The 24,906-nt window shown below is 40.5% G+C and overlaps 1 protein-coding gene across 2 annotated transcripts in view; it reads right to left on the reverse strand.

Moving 5' to 3' along the window:
* Positions 1–2,151: 2,151 nt before the first annotated feature.
* Positions 2,152–24,906, reverse strand: part of LOC122716078 — a 28,593-nt gene continuing 5,838 nt past the window's right edge. The window contains exons 2-5 of one of the 2 annotated variants that reach the window (XM_043938800.1): positions 5,430–5,686; positions 4,609–4,672; positions 4,221–4,469; positions 2,152–3,906 (exon numbers count right to left, since the gene is read on the reverse strand). In XM_043938800.1, the coding sequence (XP_043794735.1) occupies positions 3,553–3,906; positions 4,221–4,469; positions 4,609–4,672; positions 5,430–5,686 (924 nt within the window). In that variant the 3' untranslated portion in view covers positions 2,152–3,552. The remainder of the gene's footprint in view (positions 3,907–4,220; positions 4,470–4,608; positions 4,673–5,429; positions 5,687–24,906) is intronic. The other variant, XM_043938799.1, reaches the window with a different exon arrangement.

The following is a 24,906-nucleotide window of genomic DNA, read 5'->3' on the forward strand; positions in this document are numbered from 1 at the left end:
ACCGCCTCGTATGTGTAATACGATCGTCGATTCGAATCAACTCGGCGTCACACCGAGGACGACGATTGTCCTGTTGTGCAAGTACATCAATTCTAACGTGTTCAATTTCGACGCTTTCACGCGTGTCTATCCCACGTGGCGTGTACATGTATCCCCAAAAAGGAAAAAAAAAAAGAAAAAATGGGAAACGTAACGCGCCCACGCCCTCAGTCACTTTATTTTCTTTTGCGGCTGGTTCGTTGGATCAAAGGTTTTTCCCTGTGTATATTGTCTATTATTCCCTGGCGCGATTGATTTCGATTGCGGACAAGCGAACGAAGGAAGGAAAGAGATGTAAGAAAGTCGAAAGAGAGAGAGAGAGAGAGAGAGAGAGAGAGAGAGAGAGAGAGAGAGAGAGAGAGAGAGAGAGAGATGAGAGGAGAATTTTATTTCGTTGTTGTCGCGGAGGAATCAGCGTGCGAGTAAAAAGAGGAGGGTGTATTATTATTCAGAAACATAAATTGATTTTGCTTCGCTGTTTACAAACGAATCGAACGATTCGTCTAATCGTAATTGTGACGAATGAGATGAGAAAATGGAGAAAGAGTGTGTATATGCCTGTATGCGTTTGTGTGAACGAAATTTTTGAGAGAAAGAATAAAAGACGGGTGATGCAAAGATGCGAAGAAAAGAGAAGATTATGGTTCAGCGTGCGCGAAAATGCGAGATTGTTCGGAGATGGAATTGAGGCGATTAATTATCGAGATGTTGTAAATTGTTCTATAGCAAAAAATGAAAAAGTGCTACGGCCGTGGCAGCGCGCCCTTCGAGAATTCTTCGACGATTCAAATTCTCCGTCCAGTTTTGACCGGGACGCGAGGGAGCATCGAAATTATTATTTTGGGAAACAGCGAATCGGGGATCGATCGGTTAATTTCATCTTCGACGAAATCTCGAAGTGGCGCGATGCTTTGATCGTTTCGATGTTAATATGTCAATGCTGTGATGTTATCCTTTGAAACTTCAAACGAAAAAGAAAAAAAAAAAAAAAAGTATATTCCCCATTCCCTATTTGTCCCTAACACTCCTCGAATTCCCTTCGACACGGCTCCCCTGTCCAAATTTTTCCAGAAAGTATCGCGCAAGAAGAATCCTTTCTCCTCGGAAAATGAATATTTCTATTATTGTAACACTCCGCATAGTCCTGAAAAGAAAAAAAGAAAAAAAAATAGCTAGATTCTAATCGTATTTAATGTAAAGTTTATTATTGTTACATCTCAGTGATTCTCTCCTCCTATCAGTGATCTCACGGAGAGAACGACAGAACGGGAGAAGAGAATGCGCGTTCAAGATTATTGATGAGGAAGATGATTGAGATTTGAGAAGGGAAAACGCAAAGGAGTTACTGTTAAGGATTATCCTGAAAATATATAGCGATCGATAATCGACCAACCCGTTACACGTTCGTTTCTCTCCGATACGTCACTGGTAACCAAAATTCCTACATTTGTCGCATTTGTAAATAAAATTTTTATCATCACACGATGCAACGTAGTTTCATTTCGTTTTTTAAACAAGATCGGATAAGTGAAATATTTAGATTGAAATTTTACTTATTCATCTTTGTCTTATCTTGTCATTTTTCGTTAATACATGGATGATTCAAAAATTTAATCAGTCTTCTCCTCTTTTTTTGTCATTCTTCTCCTTCCTCTTCAAATATCAATTCCTTTTCCATCTTCTCTTTATCAATTTTTTCTCCTTCTATTTTCTTTTATCATTTTCTCTTTTTTCTCTTCTCTTTCAATAGGTATTTATCGTTTATTCGTTGAAAAACTTTTATATTCGTTGTTTTACACTACAATTTCACATTATTCATTTTGAATGATAAAATTTTAAATTACTTATTATATATTCAACTATTTTCTTTGACACATTTACTTGGATTTGTTCATATTCTATCGTCATATTAATTTATGCTCCATGATTGGTTTTTTCTTAATAATTTATTAACAAAATCCTAAGTTTTTGCAAAAGTTTGAAATTGTTTCAAGTATATTCATAGTATTCTCATATTTTGGGGGTAGATTTTCATTCTATGTATTTATTATTATTATTATTATTATTATATCGTTTTATAAGATTATAAGGAAACATGCAGATTGTAGGTGAATTAAAATATCGATCAAAATTTAGACACGTAAAACGATATTTTCTTAGGTGAATTATAAACGACGATACAAAATGTATATTTACATTCTATTTGTTATTCAAAATAATACAAATTTCATTGTACTCATTACACAAGTTACGCTATTAAGTCCTACTTGCACAATTTCTATGCGACTCGTGATAATTTTTAATTTCATATTTGCGATACGTGCAAGTGACAAAAAAGATAACTTCCATTCGTTTTGTCGTACGATTAAACGTATGTTGTTTTTATTTTTTTATTTCATGACGATTCTTTGGCAATCAGTGCAACATTGACGAAACGTAATAAGGTAAAAGAGACCTTTTCTATTTACAATGAATTATAAAAAAACAAAAAAAAAAAAAAAAAAAATAACGCCTCAATAATATGTAGCGTCTTTAAATGCCAACTGACGAATACGATAATTTCGCACAGGAACGACGTATACGTACAGAATTAAAATATAGAATTATATCAACATTTACATTTGCGACTGGCTAGTGTTAATTATTAAAATTGTTGTAACACGTCGTTTATTGGATATATTTACACGAATATATTCGAATCCTGTTCGATCGTATCGCACGACGAAATTTACAGCACAGGATTCTATTAAAAATAATTTAAAATTTCAGGCTCGTTCTCTTAGACACTACACGATTGTTATAAATAAATAATAGTGGTCACATTCTGCAACGTTCTTGGATAAAATATAATTTTCGAGATATAAATATGAGATGTTAAACTCTCTATTTTATACCATAATTGTATAAATTTTATACAAATTTCCTGTAAAATATTCTCACACAATTCTTCATGGTAAAATTCAAATTCGATTTCTTTCTTAGATAAGTCTCTAAAAGACTTATATGTTATATTTTTTTTCTCTTAATCAATTTTTAGCATATCTTTCTAACGCAATACATTTACACAATATAAGGATGAATATACTATTTATCTAATATACGTCTACCTTTGGTACAATTGTTTCTCGCTATTGACTATAATTGTAAATTCTCTTTGTTCCGTTTTACCGACGCGAAAAGCTAGGACACGAACCGTGTTCCCTCTACCATCATATCGAACTACCATTGATAAATAATCTCAAATCTAAAGAATTCGTGCAATCTTAAAAATATGCTTCTTTGCAAAGAAGAAATCTTTAATAAAAATCTTCGCTTCAAAAAATCATTCCAAACTCTTCTTATAACAAAGCTCTTTCACTGCTCAATCAAATGTCAAATACTGTTCAATACGATTTAAAAGCTGCAACAAACTGTCAGCGTATTTCGAACAGCTGCAACTTCCATCCATTTCGCGTCTTATATATTATCTTCATAATTCAAATATACACGAAATAAAATTGTAAATTAAAATATTTATATGAACAAATAATTTTCATAGTCCGCATACGAGCTCGTCGTAATATGTTTCGACGAGATTGGCGTTGATGGGACACTTTGAGGCAATTGTTGCAACCGTGGAATTTGCAACTGCGGAAGTTGCGTCGCGTGGGGCACCACGATTCTTGCTTGCTGATTCAAAGAGCCTAAAGATAGATGCTGATCGATCTTATGGATATTGTTATTATTGATCGAACTTGTATCTTTGTGCTGATACAACGCCAAATGATTGTTGTTGTCATTCCCTTGGTTGTAATGAGTCTGATGGGTGCCGTGTAGGTTCAATCTTGACATCGCCATGCTGATGCTCGAGTCTGACGCCCACATGCTCTGCAAACAACACGATTGCGTAACAAATTTGACTTTCTATTATATTCTTATGAATAATGCCGATAGTTGACGCACTGCTTTGAGATGCGCCTGTACTCGTAATTACATTCGGCCATCTTGGAGTACATCCAATATGTGGAATTCTTTTGTGTCGAAGCGTGAGAATGAGCATAATATATATATACGTTCGATTGCATAGAAATCATGTTTTGATCGGTTTTAATTTTTTATTTTACGAGTACATTTAGAAAATTTATTGAACAATTGGATCGATTAACAGAATCGTAAGACGAAGATATTCATAATTCACTTACTTTTCTCCTATGAGGATTGTAGTCTGGATTGCGTCTTATGCGAAGATGACGATCGGCGCTTGTCCACCGTTGCGTGACTTTAAGGGGTGAATCGTCAGGATGCAACTTCCTTTGATACTCCTCACCTTCGCAGACCTCGTAAAGGGAGAATTGCTCGACGCGTTCTTTAGAACTGTAGCAACTCAATAACATCTGGATCAATTCGTCGACCGTGGTCTGCTCGGACACTAGCAGACTTTTGTATTTCGACTGCGAACAGAATAGAAATATATATATATAAATAAAAGAGAATAAACATAGTATTCCAGTTAGAGGATCTCGTAAATGAACTGGGCACACGAGTTTACGAGGAAACGTGAAAAATTGTTATAAAGTGTGGGTAACTTACTCCGGACATGAGCGCGCTGTCGTATATTTTGACAAGTCCTCCGCGGCGGGTCTGCAACGAGAATCTGCAACAAGAAAACATCCGTGAATCCCGTGGATCATCGTGGAAGCCGGTGAGTTCAAAAGGGATCGACAAACTACTACTTCTACGTAAAAACACAAGGGCCCGTGGAACGTTCCAGTCAAACACTGTCTGCCTACGTAACGTATACCTTCGCCGGAAGTTTCCAACTACCGAGAAGAAAACATTGGTGACTTCCAGTCTTTCTTCTTCACCGAACCTTCGATACTTAAAATCTCCCTTCGATTTACAAACATTTGTCCAAAATTAAGAAAAATCTTCCCTAACGAGAAAACTTTACTCCTGCTTCCCTGCGCCGATTAAAACAAAAAGAAAAAAATACATCCTTTCTCCAAGATTGAATTGTATCTCAACAATCTCTTTCCATGTTCAAAATCTAAATTCCCACGAGAATCGAGAGAAACAAGGCGTTTCGATTAAAAATCTTAATCGAATGACGTGGACACGTGTCCCTTCTTCTCGTTCTTCGAGTCGTTAGCATAAATAAAGGCACGTCTCGTGCGCGGTCAAGCCAGACAACTCCAGAGGAACCAAGAACAAAGGAAATCTCTTTCTCTCTCTCTCTCTCTCTCTTTCTCCCTCTCGAAAGAAGAGAGGTTGCTCGTCGTTGGCTCGTGCTCATCGACCCACAAGAAGTCATGTTTACGGTCCGTCGCAAGCCCTGAAATTACGTCACGAAGCCGAGCGAAACCGAGGGAAAGGAAAGCCCTAGGAAAGAACGAATGTGGACAGGATCGTACCTGGAATCGCCACGAGGATGACACGATTGCAACACGGCAGGCCTCGCGTCCTCGTCCAATGGGAGCACGGTCCTCACGTTCGGTCTCCTCACGGTCACCTCCATGGTGAGGTAGAACAGTCTCGGGTCACGGTGCCTCATTCGGTATTTGTTCAATAGGTTCTGAACGATTTCACGGCAAGTAGTCTCATACGTGATGCTCAGGGTCTTGTACTCGATGTCTGGCCGAAGACAGTTGGCGTACACCTTTATGGTTGTCTGTAAGAATCACGAATTTTCGTTAAAAATAATATTTTTCCTCGATGATGTTTTTCAAGAATTTATTCAGATAGAAGATAGAAGCAAATATTTCGAAGTACTGTTCCGAAAGGCTTAACAGTTTGAATGACTTCGAGGGTTAGGATTCGGACAGTCGATTAGGATTATTTCTAAGGAAGGAAACGAGCTCGTTTTAAAACGAGCGCAGGAAAACGAGACTGTTCTGTTGTCGAAAGGAGGAGCCAATAAAAAAAAAAAAGAAAAGGAAAAAAAATGGTAAAAACCCGACACGACGAGAAGCTTGACAATTAGTCCATAATTAACCCGGAGACAGACGTTGGCCACGCGCGGTGCATAAAACGCTATCAACCCTTCAGATACGCCGGCTACGAGGGGATGCGTGCACCGAAAATAAACCAGACACCAGATCACCCCGTTCGCAGATGGTTAAAAGTCATCCTTGTGTGTATTCATATGTCAAGATTAAAGCCCCGTTTACGCAGCGGTAGCCTATAATATTAAATACAAAGAGGAGGGGAAGGGTGTCCCGTGAAAATTGATGTTAGCCCCATCGGAACGATCGGAACCAGAGAAACATCGTGGAAATCAACGATAGTTTTCGCGAAGATTTCGAATAAGAAAATTAAATTTATATTTCTCCGATCGACGAGCAAACGATTCGATTAAATCCCCTCGTTTTTTTCCAAATACGCGGAGAAACAGGGAAATAAAGCAAATCGGGATCGAGGCAACAGGCTAATTATAAGCATAAAGAAATCCAATCTATCAATAGGCCAGATGTTGGCTGGTCGAAGGCTTGGCCCACACGTTCGCAAGTACCATACTCGATGTTTCGAAAACACGTGTAGGCAGATTTTATGACCGCGCTTTTATTCCCAACTGTAACAATCTCCGCGCCAAATGCGGCGAATCGTGCCCGTGATAAAAGTTGCCGCTGCTCGAATCACGGCTACGTGTCAGCGCACAATGATTTCACCTATCGGTGTACCGAGCGAAATCATGTGAAATGAATGATCGAGCTCGTTTGGATTTTCGCTAAGCCACGGCCACGCCGTGCAAGCACGTTTTCAAAGAGGATACCAGAGAGATTATCCTTTTATCGTGTAGTATAACGTCAATATCATCCTTTTATGCATCGGCCCCATTTGGCTATTTGGTTTCTGGATAGATTGGAGATAAATGGAGATTATAGTTGAAGGCTCGTGCCTCAACGAACTCAAGGGTCGCGCGTATCAATTGCTACGTGTTCCATCAAATATTCATCCCCAATAAATTCGATATATTGCGATTAAATGTAAGTTCATTCGATGCGTGCAATTTATCTAATTTAATTTCGTTTATTTTCGTATATGTAAATAATATTGAATCATAGACAAAGAGATAGACTAAAAATTATATATATATATATATATGTATGATACGTAAAGTATCATTTTTATTCCAAGAATTTTTTCTCGACCTTTCGATACATTCGATATTTCAATTTCGTTCGTACGAGAGAACGTAAATGCCAGGCTCGTGGTCGTATTTGCGTTTCAGCTAAACAAACAGCGGGGTTCTAGCACGCCTTCATCGTGGAATTCTCGGTGGCGTTTTACGAGGACCCAGAATCGATAGAGAGGTTGGCGTGTTTCGTTTCTAACTACTTCTAACTATCTTTAACAAAGCGGTATACGCTTATTAAACGTAGAGAGACGAACGCGTTAGAAACTCTGGCCTGGATTGTTGTAAAATTTTAACGTAGCTTTCGCGTGTTACCAGATACGCGATAAATAATGATTTTCACGGAAAAGAGTCGAAAGATCGTCGCCAAGAGTTGCGAGATTTCTGATTCATCGAAGGAATTCCAATACGATTACGCGAGAACATTAAATGCGGTTTACGAAGAATTCTCAGGTGCTCGTGCACCCAGTATCGATCTTTCTTCCACTTTTTTTGCCCCTTGAACGTGGCCACGAAGCCTTTGCTTCTTGTTCCACGATTTCAAATTCCTTTACCACTTCCCAGTGTGCGATACTTTCCTTTGTTTCGTGTCTTTTAACATTTTCTTCCTGTATTCTTTCAGAAATATCGATCTTGTTTTAACGTATTATTACAATTTTTAATTTAGAACAAGTTATTTTTTCGGACCCGTATTTAAACAAGATCGAATTCTTTTCATTATTATTTTAAAATTCTTATTAAAAATCTTTTACTTCGAAATCGTGTCGATATTGAATAACGAAATGGATAATTTCGTTAAATATATTGTATCAAAAATCGAAATTAAAATTTAAAGTGGATAAAAAAAAGAGATGACTAGACCCGATGAAATCTTGGACAAAAACTTGGACAAAAAGATAGCAGTTAATGGGTTAACAAACTGTAAACGACATGGAGCGAGGGATCCATTATAAAACCACACAAGCAGCAGCCATAACATTTTTGTGGGCCAACATGTCGATCGTGTTCGTCGCGATATTTAAATAACGGTAACGAGTAATATGGTGCATTCCTAGAGAATGGTGAGGCAACCGATGACGATCGTTGTTAAAGGAAGAAACTGTTCGATGTATTTTCCTCGTTGGCGGCGGCTAATGAAAGAGAAAATAATACGGAAGGTAAAGAAAAAGCGTGTAGAGGACCGCATACAAGTGTCAAAGGGAGGGTCTGTCACTCGTCACGAGTTTCAGAGAGAGAGAGAGAGGGAGAAGCCACCCCGTCAGGAGACATCAATAACTTGCAGCCGGTTATACGAACCGAAATACGCATCAGGATATTTCCGTTTGGAGGAGAGGTGTTCGTTCTGGAACACAGAAGTAATCGTCTCGTTAAAATTATATTCCAAAGAAGAAACAATTTCAACGATTTAACGCTCTAATCTTTTTTCTTGCCCCGTGAATTTTGGCAAATCTAAGATTGCATCGAAGATTGTGATCAATCATATTGCATGGAAAATATGAAAATAAATTTTTCAAATCCATCACGATGAAAGCGTTGCTAATATAAGTTTGATGTAATTTTAAGATATTTGAATTTACAGTACAGAATTTTCTTATCTTACGTATCATTTAGCGTACTTTCTATTTTGTATAATGTAATGTATTTGTACATATTTAACATATGTGAATAAATCCGTTTCAACTCAGATGGATAATTTAATTCTAATTTTAAATAAAAATTGTATTCACTTTCTAATCGAGCGAGTGACCGAGAATAGAACAAGACAATTTGAGGAGGTTAAACTTTGAAGAATTAACAGTTCCCTTCGTGTCGAAGTCAAAAAAACGTTTCTTTCGTGTAAACGAATCGTTTTAATGGGGTGGTTAACAGGCAGGAATTCGACGAAGAGGAAGTCCACCACCCGCGTTAAACGAAAATCCACCGGCGTATCGAGCGTGAAACTCTAAAAAGAAAGAATTCAGAGGGGAGGAGAGATTGAGGAAGAGTATTGGGGTGGAATGGAGAATGACGCCATATGCTCGCAGGGTGCGTTATAACGAAGGGTCTTTCCTTAACAGGAATTCATCAAGCCCCTTATAAATCTTCGTCGTGCTTCGAAGAATGCGTGCACTTTAGAGTTTTCAACCGACCGTCCATCACCGTCCCAAACCAAATTGAATCGCACAATGGCTTGTTTCAACACCGGAAAATGACAGCGTGCAGTTATTCGTGGCGAATTTCCATGTATAAATACGCGCAGTGGTTCGTCGATGTGCTGAAAATAGATCGCGATATCGCGAGCTTATCGTTATCTGTATTCTTTTACACCGGTTGAAGTAGAATGGCAAGCTGATGCGACACCCGTTATATCACGTATCCCCGATTCCAGGCAAGGTAAACGACACCTTTCAACGGAAATGCTGTTGAACGGCCTTGCTATTTTTCCAATCCGTTGACAGATTTGCATATTTATACGTAATTAAAGGTAAGACCGTTCTCATCGAATTAATTGAGCGGTATTTTCTCTAGTAAAAGTATCGTTTTTTTCAATAAATCGTCTTTAATTATCAAACTCGTTATATCGTACTCGTAACTATATTTTTCATTGTAATTAATAATATCAGGCACAATTTGCTTAATTCACGATGACGACGACGACGATGATGATGATAATGATGATGATGATGATGATAATGGTGATGAGCGAAACGTTATTGGAATTAGTTGGATCAAAACGAGAGATCGCGTTTCCCAAGCATGAAAATTTCTCTTAAAAAGAGACTTGGAATTCGCAATTCGGAACCCACTCGAAGAAAAGCGTGGTCGATTTTTCGGAATCCGGAAATGGAGAGGGATTATGAGAAGCGCTTTATAATTAGAGCGCGAAGAAAATCGTGCTGGGCCTACAATTGTCTACATTTGTCTACAATTTCTTCGTGACGAGTGTCCCACGCCAATGGAACCACTCAACGTCTATGCATTATCTGCTTCCCTTTCTATCTTTTTTTTTTTTTCTTTCTTTTTCCCCCTTTTTGACCACCATACGTTGCGACAAACGTTATTATTACACGTCTCGGCCTTTTCAACACCGAGCATAAAATTTTACGAGCACATTTCCATCGTGAAGAAAAACCGCGAGAAAAGTAAAAAAAAAAAAAAAAAAAAATAACAGCAAACACCATATTATAAATAACATTATAAATAATATCCGAACAAGATAATTAATAGAAAGTAAAAGTAACAGAGAGAGAGAGAGAGAGAGAGAGAGAAAGAAAAATTAAAATGGAACGTCGATCCAACTTTTCGTCTACTTATACATATACACCTGCGAACGAGTGAAATGAAAGGCGACACATAGCGAAGACAATAAAGCGGTGGCAGCTCGTTTGGCGACTTTTCGATTCTTTCTTTCTTTCTTTCTTTCTTTCCTCTCCCTTCGTTTCGTCACACGAACGACGTGTTCATTAATTTTCATGCGAGCCCACGTACACGCGGTGCACGACCTCGGTTTGAATGGTGGCAGTATCGGCCAGTCCCAGGTAGGAACTCCCTTATAATAAATTCCTTATCCCAGAACTCCATTGAATCCCGAACGACAGGGTCCTCCTTCACCCCTTTCCGCGCTGGCACGTGCTTTTCAGCTGCCGCCACTGTCCTCTCCTCTCCACGCTGATGTCCTCAGGTGCCGCTGTCGTTCGAGCACGCGTCCCCACTCTCTGATTTCCGGCCGAAAAAAAAAAAAAGGAAAAAAAAAGAAAAGGAAAAAAATGGAGGAGGAAAAGCAGAAGGAGGAGGAAGAGGAGGAGGGGGAGGAGGAGGATCTGGCGACGCTTAGAACAAAAACTCGTCCTTGAATACGGGTTGGAATACGTATCCTTCCCCACGTATCCTTCCCTCCACGAAATCGTGCTTGTTCCGCACGGTTGCCCTTGGTCTGGACGGAAATCAAGGTCACCGGAGCTTCTTCACCGGGATTTAACGTCAGAGGGATTGAAGATAGAAAGTGATTCTCTATCTCGAATGATCTCTTGGGAACGATATTCCTCGAAGGATCTTGTTGCTTGATACGGAGTCACGTTATGGAAAGGACATCCAATATATGTGCAAATATAGTTGTAATAAAAATAAGAGCGATCCTGTTGCTGCTTGCGTTTCGTTGCAGCGACAAAGGGTTCGCTGACCAGGTATAATACGAGCCGTAAGACGAGCGTATATAATATTCAGGAGACAGACACCTTGTGCTACCGGTGTCATCAATGTTCGCCATCAGCGAAAAATCGATCGCTTTTAATATCGTGTTTCCTCGTTGTTAGTTATTCCATTGTATCGATTTCTTTAATTAATCAGCGGGGAAAAAATTGTAATCGAATCGATCCGAGATATTTTAACCGTCCAAGGATAAATTTTTGGAAAGTCGTTGAACTCGAATCCTATTACTTAAAAAAAGGAAATTTCTTTAACCATATCTTTCCATTTAAATAATTTAAATGTTAAATATCTTAAATCGCTAACTTTTCTCTCTTTTTCTTCCTCTTTTACCTCTCTCTACCGTTGCAACGATCGATTTCTGTTAATAACATAATACCAATTACTAATTATTATCGTTAACGCAATCAAAGATTTCTAAAGCAATGATTATCATATCGAAGTAACCGTATACTTCGTCTCGTTGTTACGATATTGTAACGTCGTAATCCTTATCTGAATTCCTGGAACGCGTGAAGAAGCCACGCGTTAATTAAGGGAAACGCCAACGCCAAGATCTCGACGAAGATTTCCCTCAGCCTTACGCGAATGGAGGAAGCTGGGATGGGGTTACCCAATCCAATTTTTATCCCCGTTACACATCGGGCGAAGTTATGTAAACCGGGTCGTGCGACGAATCGAGGCACAAAAGAACGAACGAACCACCACCACCACCATCACCTCCAATATGTACACGTTTCGCATCGAGCGTGCGAAGTGTGCTTTATCCGTGGACAATTAGTCTTCCCAGGCTTTCGTGGCTCATTGTTTCCCAGCTGCGGGAAAGTGGCGGCGCGAAAGTAAGAATCCGCAGCGGAAACGAGGGAAGCCCGCTGATTTCTCATCAAATCCGGGGCCGAGATTGGCCTGGAAATCGGTCGAAGCGATTCTGAAAGGAGCAGTGTACCCACGCGAGAGGCCTAGAAACTTGGCGAGGGAGAGAGTGGAAGAAGAGTCCTCGTTTCGAAAAGTATTTTACTTTTCCGCCGATATTTATGGATTTTTCTCGTATACAGCTCGTTATTGTACAACGAGAAATGGACTTTTGTCGTTGTCCTCGAGATTCATAAGGGAACGAGATTCATAAATTGACTCATAACGTACACGGTGAATCATCCAAACACGAATACGAAGCGACGAATTCTGGAATAGCATTCGAGCAACGAACGAGGAAAAACAGATTTCGTAATCGCGTTGCGAGTTAGTTTTGCATATCCTGTTTACGCAGTTGTGCCATGCGCCGTAGACGATACCGCTGTGGCGAACAATGAGCGAACTTATCGCGAATCTGAAAAAACGACACCGTGGCGAGTATCAAGCCAAGTTTTGGACTTGCTAATGGTCTCGTCCACTCTCAATATTTAACGAGCGAGGATAACTTCTTGAAACGATGTTTGATTCGAAGAGTCGTGAATAGATTGGGTCTTTTTCTGTCCCGGAAAAAGAGGGTCAATCGCGAGCGTCTCGAGCTCGCGTGGCGAGGTCGAGAATTCCTCGCGAGGGTCAATCACTGTCACTTGCATTAACGGAGGCAAGCGTTTCGTGCTATCGTCGGACGTTGCAATTACGGACTGTGCGTCCAGAGATTTTTTCCACGTCGTTCTCAGTGGCCACAAGCTTCCAAGGGAATTTTTTAGGAAACCGAATTCCAAGAATCTTTCTTTTCTTCAAATCTTTAAGAATAAAGTAGAAACGAATATTTTTAGTAGAACATTGAACAGACGTCGATCACAGCTTGAACAGCTACGCACAGTTTGCTTAACAGGAATATTTTAAGTTCAACATTTCATGCTATCTACAAAAAATTTTTCTCTCAACTAGTGTAGAACCGAGAATGGATGAACGTCTATAGTTTTGATAAACAAAATAATCTATAAATGTTTAACCAGTGCAAATACTGGTTATAACGGAAAATCTCATCGATGAAAAACACGATGTTCGATGTTCGCCGCAAAATGTATTCAAAAGAAAGACGGTAAGAAGAAATTCAATCTCTGAGGGAATATATATAATACGAGCATACGTGAATAAACGAAAGTGGTAAAATGGGCTGTAGTAGCAAGTAATCTCGCCGTCAATCAAATATTTTTTTCTTTTTGCGCGCGCGGCAACACATTTTCCAGACTGATGCACGTATCCCTGCGCCTTGTGCTCGCGTTCCTCGATCCGCATGGAGCGCACAGAGACGATTAATTAACGTCTCGTCACGGACGATTATTAGGATTATAAAACGAGAGCGAGCCTCTAACGATGCAATCGAATACCGTTTCGACAAATGGCAACCGCAGAAAGTGTTCGCCATGCTATGCGATGAACCATTCCTCGTGGCACGCCAAGCATCCTTATCGCGGATCGACGACCGAACGTTTCATTAAAGAGTAAGTGTCCGAGGAGTAAGTGAAATTACGCGGCGAGACTCGAAAACGCACGAGAAAACGAGACTTGAATTTCAAACCGATCCCGCCCCTTCTTCCCACTGATTTCAATTGATTAACGCGCACGTGAGCCGATTATGCACGATTCCTATCGTCATAAGAAATTCTTTCGATCAGTCGATTGTGAGAAGATGTACTCGCCTTTCTTAGATAATTAGATACCTAATTAATATTAATTATAAGGAATCGAAAGAATTTTGGAAAAGTCGCGTTGTGAGATTAAGAAATTAGATAATGAGAATTTGGACTCCAAGATAATTCATCGTAATTTTGTCTAATTTAAAATTTTCCTTTCCAAAAAGAAAGGAAGGAGGAAGGAAAGGAGATATCCATAATGCACTGAATTATAATAATTCACTGCTAATTTAAATTTCGTCCAATTTAAAATTTTCTTTTCTTTCCTACGGAAACGAGGTATCCATAAGTACGCTGAGTGCGATTATTCGCGAAAGAGGGACGAAAGGAGATATCCACGATTATTCGCGTAGGACCACACAGACCGTGACGTTCTCGAATTCAGCCTCTGGAGAACGACAATGTCCGGTGATGCACGTCCAAGTGGCTGACAATTGACACCCGTTTCCGGCGCTTCTACAAAAGAAGCTCTCTCTCTTTCTTGAAGAATATAGGGCACGTGCCCTCATCGCGTGCCCGCTTTCACGTGCACGCACCGCCCTCTCCCGTCGCCCATCCTCTTCCTCTCAATATGTTCTTTGGAACATAATACGGTCATGCTGGAAAACTTCCTTCCTACCGATACCTTTTCTCTCCAGCCATATGGCGGCCGATGATTCGAAGGCTTGTTGCCACGAGATGAAAGCAAAACTGCAACGGGATGCATGCTCGGGCGTGCATGCTCGTTGATAATGATTCCTCGGTTTGATGGACACCGCGAGTCGATCCATTCTGGATCGTTGAATCGTGAGTTAATGCATCCTTGATGGGATCGACTTTTTTCGTCTTATATTTAGATAGGCCGTTGGCCGGGAATAACCGTAGAAATTATCGACGTAAACGTTACTCGAGAAATCAAAAGATAGAATTTTTTAATTCTAGCTCCGACGCTTCTGACATCGCATCGTAATCGAATCCTGTTTCTCTTCGGCGTTGTTGCGCCAATTTTTTGCTTCGGTAACTGTATAATGGAGATAATGAGTCCGATAAACGCTTCGCGCAACGAACCGCAGAAAACGCTACAGTCTATGCCGAGGTCTATCGGTTCTTCGCGCCTATTGTTCAACCTGATTGTTTCGACTCCGCTTGTAAAACTCCACCAAGATTCCTCCCGGACGAGGAGGATCTTCCGCGTTCGAAATCGATATTTTGATATATATACTATATAGTAGTCATCGGGCAGGAAATCAGCGCAGCTGTTGTTTACACGGCACTCTCCCGGACTTCGCGTCCACTTCGAGAGGTCGAGAGAGCCAGTGGACGCGGCTGTTCGACCTCCTCCTCCTCCGCTTTTCAAGTAGAGCGGTCTGCTCCCAACGAATACGAGTACGCAAGCTCTTCCGTCGATGCGATGCGGCCTCGAGACGCGTGCTTCTACTCTCTGTGAAACGTCTGGCGAACCTCTAGCACCGCTCTTCGAGAAATAAGCCCACTTGATGCGTCCAATTAAAACGTCGGTCGCGCGCCACGCGAGCGAGGGCAGACGTGAAACTAATTGTCGCCGCGGAGAAGGAATTGTCGAGGAGAGAAGAAACCGCGATTAAGAAGGGAATCTCGCATCAGATTTTCACGCGCGTCGACGCAGGTGAAAACGGGGGCCTAAAACGGATCTAAAACGTCTCGTCGCTTTCCACACTCTCTTTTTTTTCTTTTTTTCTTCTTTTCCATCAACGCTCAGTTCCGTTCTCAGCGCGGGATACGAATTAAGGAACGACGAATCGTCGAAGCGAGCTTTGTGGGTCGCGAGGACTCAATGGCCGGATAAATTAAATCCAGCTCGGAAGTCGGGCTTAAATTCGTTCGACTCTCTTTTAGAAACGGAGAATGTGCATCAACATCTCGGAATGATTTACGTTCTAATCATACGTGTGCACGATGCGTAATTGTCATAATTGAAAATGGTATCCTGTCCATGTTTACCAGAATGATCCAGTATTAAATCTTTTACGGGGACTAATTGCACACACGTAAGTGTGTCCAACTTTCTTGTTTAACTTTTACTTCCACGTTAATCATAGATTTCACGAGATGTGTAAAAGATTCATTGATCGAAATTACCCCTTTATTCGCAAGAATTTGTCTCTGTTTTTTTTTCTTTCTTACAGGCGAGATAGAAACTCTTAAATGTTTTTGTCTTTGTTCGATTCATGTCTTACGTTTTAATAGGTGAGATTATTATCTTGTTTATCTATCCTCTAGATGTATAGGGGGATTGATTCTCGAGAAAGTAGGGTTTTAATTGAGGGTATTATTTCGTTAAAGGGGATTCGTGACGTTGAATCGACGTTATTTCCGAGAATTTTAATCTCGAATTGCATCCGTGATTGATGGAGGGCGATTCTTTTCTTCTTCTTCTTCTTCTTCTTCTTCTTCCTCCTCCTCCTCTTCATCTTGTTTATATTTACTAGTGCTCTCTGATCTACGATATTAAGAGAACAGGAGGTCGGTGACAGACGGTCGCAGGTCCGTATAATTGGTCCTTCCTCTGCTGCTGATTGTTTTAAACGAGAACAACTCGACCAACTTTAAGTCCCCCGTTACCACCAACACGCGCGCGATTATTAGCGGGTACAACCAGCACGCACGGAACGCTTACATCCGGTTCGTGGACCGTGGAAGGGTGACAATACGATTCTAGCATTAACTCGAGGTAAGTACGATTCTAATCTTGTTTCAACAGAATTTTTCATTCGCGATACTTTTATTTCGTCAAATTTCCTAATGTTGTTTCGTTCTCTCCCCGATACATCTTCATCGCTAAAATTTTTTAAATTAAACGCGATTCGAAATTCCTTGAATAGAATAGAAATAATTAAATTTCGGGACATTGTTCGATGAGAAGAATAGAAAAATTATTTCATCCCGGAAATATAAGATTCCAAAAAATATGTGAAAAATATTCGATCTTGATTCGATCTTGATTGTCCAAATCGAAATGGATTATTTAAAATTGGAATTGGATTATTTAAAAACCACGCACACATCGAAAATACACTATAAATTGAAAAATTTGACGTGTAATTTTTGTTCAAATTCAAATCAACGTGTCTTTCAAAGAACCAGAGTAGAAAGAAATGGAAAGTAGTCACGAAACAACGAAAACGAAAAATGTTCCCTTATTTTTATCTATGTACGTAATCACGCTGTTTCCTCCATCCCTCTGGATCCCTTCAAACCTGGCCCGTAAAATCGCCCTTCCGTTCGGTCGGTGCACACAATGCATACACCTGACTAGAATTATACCGCAACCATAAGGCGATAAGGTCGGTTTAGGTAGAGTTATCTGGAACGAAGGTGGTTTTCATGAATAATGCAAAACTTAGGCACTCACTCGCGAAATGTATGCGAGTATCGAAGGTTACCGTTTTCCATAATTTCATTCTCCCTTCGTTAACGATGCACGAGATTATTGCCAATAAGTCGAAAATAAACGAACAATGACGCTCATTTAACCCGTCCTCTTGACTTCACTTGACCAAGTGTCAATAAGTCGTCACACTATGTCACTAATGTACCGAAAAACAGCTGTACGTTTCGACCATATTCCAGCTTTCTTTCTAAATTGACCATTCCAAAATATCTTTCTCCCCTCGATTAACCCTCGAACCCTGGGTTCAATCTACAAGAATACCTAAGATTCGTGACGATCGAAGAAGTGCAATTTCTTCAACTTTTGCTAATTCACAAAAAATATTTAAGCCGGCGAATCGCGTGAATTTGAAGAAATAATATTTCCCAGTATTTCTCTTAAATATAGAACAATTTTATTTATCCGGCAAGTCGAGATAGGAAAAGGAACGAGAATATTGCCACGATCGGTCACGTCTCTTTGGACTCCGTGTTATAACCCCTCGTGGGTGGAGAGGTGCGTTCGCAGGTGCGTTCCGCGCTCTTTCAACTATGCCCACTAAACATAGGCTGTCGAACAACCGTTCGATGACGTACGGTTTCATCGATCTATTTCCAGAAGCTGGCCGTAAAACTAATATTGGTGTCGTAACAACGCCGCGCGTTACTTCAACGCGGGGTTCATTGCACCGGAAGTTTCGTGTCCGTGCTTTAACTCTTTCGTCACAAGTAGTAGTCGTGGGGAAGGTTGAAATCGTGGTAACACGGCGATAAGAAGCTCCCACCGTGTATTTTGTGAGAAATTGTGATCCGCCCTAATCATTTTGTCATTTTGATGTATTCTTTTCCATTTATATCTTCGAACATGCGTCGTCCAACGTCGTACGTGTTCAAATATAATTTAATCTTAAGCTTTCAATTAATTTTATCATCTTGCGTGTGTATAAACGATTCCCAAGAACAATGGAAAACTTTGAACTTCATCTATCGCTAACGCATAAAATCGTGGTAACGGTATTTATAACCGGCCGAGTGTAATAAGAGACGGTGGAAACGAGTGGTGGTGGAAAAAAAGACACTTTCGACGATTGTCCACGAGAGGCTTGGAGCGTGTTCGCGAGCGTGGAGCGAGCGTGTTTCGAGACACCACCCGTTACATGGCACGCAAGAGAGATACGCCGCGTTACTGGCGCCGTGCCTATCATTACGTTGTTTAACTCATAATACATCGTAACACGTACGCTACTGCAGCGTGTATCGCAACCGTTTACGCGTTTCAACGAGCGCGCGCGAGCGCGCCTTAACGATCCTCTGCGCTGGCCGCCGCCCGGCCATCGCGCGGCCAAGCTCCCTTAATCCACTCGTTGCATTGTGGAAACAATGCGGCTACCACGTGAACACTTGCCACTTCGTCCTTCCTTGTTTAAAGAATATTTTAAATTTAAATTTATCCACTGATTAATCCTACCGATGGAATTGATTAAAATTAAATTTTAAAAATTATCCACGTTCTTCGCGTATTCATTCTTTCAACTCGTGTTTCTCGATCGTTAACGGAATATCGGAAAAAAAGTAAAAGTGAAGTCGGAGAGTAAAATTCGAAATTTTTTCGCAAACGGAAGTCCAAGTTAAAGGAGTTTCGTGTCCTTGAGGATTTTTGAGAACGTAGAAAGGAAAGTAATTTCTCGTCCGTCCTGTTCAGGACCACAAATAATATCATTTTGCGTGCATATTTCCGACTGTGAACCCTTACCATCCGGTTTTCCATCCGGTTAGCGGTTCGAGCAGCCTGTATTCTCCGAATCGATAGCATCCTATGCATCTCGTCAATGTGGTTTCCGCCTCTTATCCCTTTGTTATAATGACTCACGCTTATACACGTTTCGTAATAGACTAATTAGCGCGCGATCAAGGTGATTCATACCGAATATTTGCATCAAACCTACTCATGCAGCAAGATCAGGATTTTCCTCGTGCACCGACAATAAGACAAGATTTTCCTTGTATTTTCTTGTATATTGTAAAAAAAAAAAAAAAAAGAAAAAAAAGAAAAAAAAAAGAAACTAGAATAATATCATTTGGTACAAAGAATGTAGTGAAACTTCCATTAAGATAAACTTTTGAACCGAGTACTTAAGATATTATTACGTCTACTAAAAAATGTGTGTAGACTTTTAAAACGGTGATAAATCGAGGTCTAGATTTAAAACCTTGGATTTAGGTTAATGGCAAGGGAGTTTAACCAACACGGAGATCGATCTGGAAACGCTATCCGCCCATATATAATTTTCCTAAGATAAAAATTATTCAAAAAATTCCAAACTTCGAAATATCACCATTTTCTCTAGGATAAAAAAGGTGGAAAAATTTGAGGAAAACTCGGTCGAGAGTTTGTCTTCTCGCGGGATTTCAGTGATTCAGACTCGCCATAAGGCAAACACGATTATCGGACGAGCGTTGACGACGTCGGCCCGGTTGATATCACGCGAAGATATAAAGACGAGGGACCACTGCGAACAGAGCACAAAGGCGGTAAAAGGGGAGGAGGGAGGGATATAAGAGAGAGCGACGACAACGGGGAGTGGACGAGGGGGGAGGAGAATTGACGAAAGAAAGAGTGAATGGGAGCACTGTGCGCCAGATGGTCGGCTCGATCTCCGTACCCCGTTTCCATTACTATTTCCCAATGATGAAGGAAGATCTGTGCCGGTGGTTACACTACGCAAAAATCTCGTCCATAGAATACGATATAATCGAGACGCTCCCCGTTATTGTGCTCGGCTTCTATGACCCCTGATAATTAATGAGAATTTATTGAGCCGTAGTCAGGGAAACGTATAAACCGGCGGCAATTAATAGGGACGTCTGTTCCAAGAGGGAACGTGAATGACGAAGATAGAAAAATCTTTTGCAAATAGAAGAAGATGATAAATCTCCACTATCTCGAGTCACAACATAATATGGAGGGGTGAAAGCCGTGTTATTATATATACAGTTACAATGGAATCTTGGTGAAATTACGCGCGCATAACACCATCGAATTACCCATTGATTCGAGAAATCGTAACACTTTTGCGGTTCTTCTCTCGTATACACCAAGGTTTTCATTGCGATTTTAAATATATACGAGAGGTTAACGTGTGTGCAGCGACGAAAAGAAGAATCGTGTATATGTATATATATATATATATATATACATATAAGTTGAATCGAGGAAAGACGAGATGATTAAGTGTTGCGGTTGAGCAGGTAACACGAAACTTTTCGAAACGAAATTTTTATCTCATGCACGACTCCGGAAGGGAATTCGTATTATGTTCTACGCGTAAGAGTACTCCGAGTATTTCGTAGAAACGAGATTTAGATTTAGAGTCTACTTACGATGGTAAGTAGAATCTCTCTTTGGAACGAAAATTTTAGTTTCGAGCATAACACGATCTCTTTCGATTGTTATTGAACAAAAAAAATTTGCTAAATAACGAAGTGAAATGTGTTAACAGATGACTCCAAATTTTTCCAGAATTTTCGAAATTTTAAAATGTTGGAAAGAAAGGAAAAAATTTACTTTCCAAGAATATTTAAAAAAAAAAATTAAAAGGTATAAATTTGTAACATATCCTCGTTGGAACTACTGAAAGCCCTTATTGTACATTGTCAGTGCCAAATTGTACGGAGTACCAACCATGAATGAACTGCTTTCATCAAAGTCTCGATCGAAGTCTCTTCCCATTCGCGAAATATTAAATAATTCCATTGTCGTTATCCTGTTTCGATCTATCGATGTGGAGCAAAGTCGAGCAAACTTTCCTAAGCTACCTCCAGACACCTATCGCAAAGAGGTTTTGAGGAATGACACGCAGAAAAAACATCTTTCACGCGCGGTATATTTGACCACACGTGGCGGTTCCACCTTCTTCCTCGCTTCGAACATTGTGCCAGCCACCGAGGGTATCATTATTCGATCCATAAAGGGAGGTCGTGGATAGCAAGAGCGATGCAAGAAGAATGTTTAAGTGTCGCAATCGTGATTGTTCGACGTTCGTAGGAACACGAAGCGCGGCCATCTGCACTGGAACCGCAATTGTTGCTGTTCGAACAGATGTCGATCGATGGAACGACAATCCACCGAACAAAAGGGTTTTCGATAATAAGGTGTAGTACAGCGCGTACGAGAATTCAAACGAAATTGCGTAAGAAAATTCGCGTAAGAAGATTGAGAGGGGAACGAGAAGTGAAAAAATTCCGATACATTTAATCTAAAATCGAGATATCCGTTTCGTTTCTCGGAAATTTCTTTTTCTGCGGAGCTTTAACGAACGATTTAAACGTTGGACGTGACACGGCAATCGATCGATTGTCGCCAGATTGTTGAAAGAACGAAGGACGGATAAGCGCGGCATACGATCCGCACAATTGTCTCTTGTGACGCGAATTCCTTGCGTCACAAGACCTTTTGGCGCCTTTGCACCGACGTGCACACGACGAGCCAGTGCTATCAGCCAGTTGTCACGTGCTCGAAACGTGAACAGTGCGTAGATGTGAGCAAATCTGAGGGTACGGTGACGGGGATATTATAGTTATCCGGGTGATAAGTTATGCATTCTGTGGGTGTTTCCCAGAGAGATCGTGGAAAGTAGCTCGTTTTTCCACTTTTGAAAGAGAAAGTGAATACGTGTTAATGTGTATTGCGAAATACTCGTGCCGAATTTTTCTTTCCTTTTTTTTGATTTTATATCGTGACAAAAAAAAAATTGCAATTTTTCGAGATCAAATTACGTTCGGTCGGGGAAATTGATACGATGATTAATCCCGTAATACGACGCAATAAACAACGAGAAATAGTAGCCTAATTGCTCGCCATGCGTCACAAGCGGCACTGCTCGATTCTCGATACAGCCACTCAAGAGTAGTTTCGCATACTCGTTTGACCACGTGTGCGAATAGGTTGAATGCTTTCACCGGCAACTTGTGACCAATCCCAACCAACATTCATGCTTAAAGAATTCGCACGGTGATGCTCATGAATGGGTCTCGAGTCTCGATCCAACGCACGACGTCTTCTGTAATCTGAAGTTTCTTGTGCGCGGCCTTGGATCCAGAGCTGACCGACGATGCGATTTTACAACGTGGTGGTGGCTAAGATTTACGGTACGAGGAGAAAAGGAGCGGTGATAAAATACAACCCTTAGGTATCGTTATAGCTGGAGAAACCCTTTTACTTTCTCTTTCTGTCCATTTGCTCCACTTCTTACTTTCGTTTCGGAGAAGCAGTGAATCATCCAATTTTCACGATTTCGAATTATATTCTTAAGAGAGGCAGAAATCAATGAACTCTCTCTCTCTTTCTCCTTTCGTTGCATCGATCATTTGTCTTCGAATAAATTCCATCGTTTATTTTCTAATGCACGATCATTTCCTTTATATTGGAGATATCCAGCGCGGATAAACGGATCTGGTGACATCGTACTTCTATCGATAATCTTACGCTTACGAGTGATGCAATGAATCGAAAGTTATCGAAAAAAAAAAATGATCGAATCACGCAGCCTTCCTTAATCGGCCTCGTCATCGTTCGTGAAGAGAATTCGCCCCGTGATAAAATTCATTACGGTCGATTTCGTCCGAGAAACGTTCAAAAGGTGCGTCACACGACGTTGCGTAATTCGGCGATTGTCGTTAAGCAACGAATTCCGGCTGGAACGATCGGCTAAAACGTTAAATCGCGGATGTGACGGCGGTATAATAAGGGACACGGTTTCAATTCCGAATTCAGCAGCTCTGCATCTGGCATTGAAACCGAGCAGAAGTGGAATCAACCGTGACGATTAATAAGCCGGGAACGAGGTAACGACCGGATCGGTTTACGCTAATAAAACCAACGATCCCGCGATCTGAATGTCAAACGTTCGCCCACGATCGTCGATTACGAGGTATTCCTTTTAATTCGAAATTTAGCATCGACTCGACAATGAACGATTACCTTGTCTTTCATTCGATTCGAAATATCGTCGACATTAATTTTTCCTTTTTTTTTTTTTTTTTTTTTTCTATAAATTAGAACAAAGCTCGAAACATGATCGTTGATGAGGAGTACGAAAGAATGCTCGAAGGATCGCAGCAGAGATAATAAGATTTTCTACTTTGAATAAATAACGAATTATTTGAAGTGTGGTGCATTACAGTGATTCTTCTGACTGGCGCCAATCTTCAGATTGTCCTCTTTCCACCGATACGCGAGCAGTTCGAGGAAAAACGGGTGAACGGCACAGATAACGGAAGGAAAGGGTGGCACTGGAAGAGGCTGTACACTCAGATAAACGACAAGAAAACGTTCTTATTTATGTTCGATGATCGATAGTCGGTCGGTTATCTTCGACGGAAGCCGAATCACCGATTCTCGGTATACTAATTGAAGAATGACGGAAGTCTCGCAACATTTTATATAGTTTAACCGCGAATGAATCGGGCCTTATCTCGAGAAAGCTTTAACACTCGAAACGAAAGAAACGAAACGGATCGAGATTGCACGAGAATTCCATCCGTTTAATCGCTCGACTACACTCCTTCTCCGAGTTATCTCTGGATTCGTTACTTTCACGATTTATTGCCAACAGTTTTGCCGAATACATTATATATCTGTACATCTTCCAAACGGATTGTCAATGAAAATAAATCGCGATTATGCATTCAACTATTCGACGAGTGGAAAAATGTCGTGCGAGTTCTCTAAATCCATCCGTGAAACATTGGAACAAACCTTCTATATCTCCCTCGATATTTCTTCCTTCGCGCATGTCAACCATGTTTTTGTTAGATCCACGAGTGTTTATTTAAGAGGTGGCACTCGCTTAAAAAAATCCCTTGTCCCTCGATGCGCTCGAACAGAAGAGCTCATTTCTCGCGAGTTCTTCCTCTTACTTAGAGACGGATAATGACCTATAATTATACGCGATGGATCAGGGGGACGGGATCTTCTTGTGTGTGACTCGTTCTTTAAATATTTCACAAAAAAATAGACGATTCTAAAAATTGTACACATCGAAAGGATCGATTTCATTGTATTTTTCGATCTTATCGAATCGTCACACTTTTCATTCGACAGTTTAGCAATGAAATGAAACTCAAGCGTGGAAATCGAAGACTCTCGAGGAAAAAGAATTTCCAAGGATTTTCGTTCGAGATCCATCCGTTGTTTCTCTCCTTCCAACAATTCGTCAAATTCGTCCATCTCGATTCGATTATTCGGGTAAAATAATCCAGTTAAAGGGTTGTTTTCCTTCTTCGTAACGGTAACCCTCGATAAGGAACGATCGTTGCAACGAATATACTTTCCTACACCGTGACGTAATAACATTCCCTCGTCGTTGGAAAGCGCCACTTAATACTGTTACATAACAGGCAGCGTTCCATAAACTCATTAGCATGATAATAAATCAACGTGGAGACCGTGGAACGAGGAACAACCCCTCTACTCCTCGTACTCCAGTTTTCCAACTCTGATCGTGTGAATATGTGCCCGGTCCGTCGTTAGAGCGGATACATAAAGGGAAAAAAAAAAAAAAAAAAAAAAAAAAA

The sequence above is a fragment of the Apis laboriosa genome, unplaced genomic scaffold, assembly GCF_014066325.1.
Source record: "Apis laboriosa isolate Shangri-la unplaced genomic scaffold, ASM1406632v1 scaffold42_cov153, whole genome shotgun sequence".
Taxonomy (NCBI): Eukaryota; Metazoa; Arthropoda; class Insecta; order Hymenoptera; family Apidae; genus Apis; species Apis laboriosa.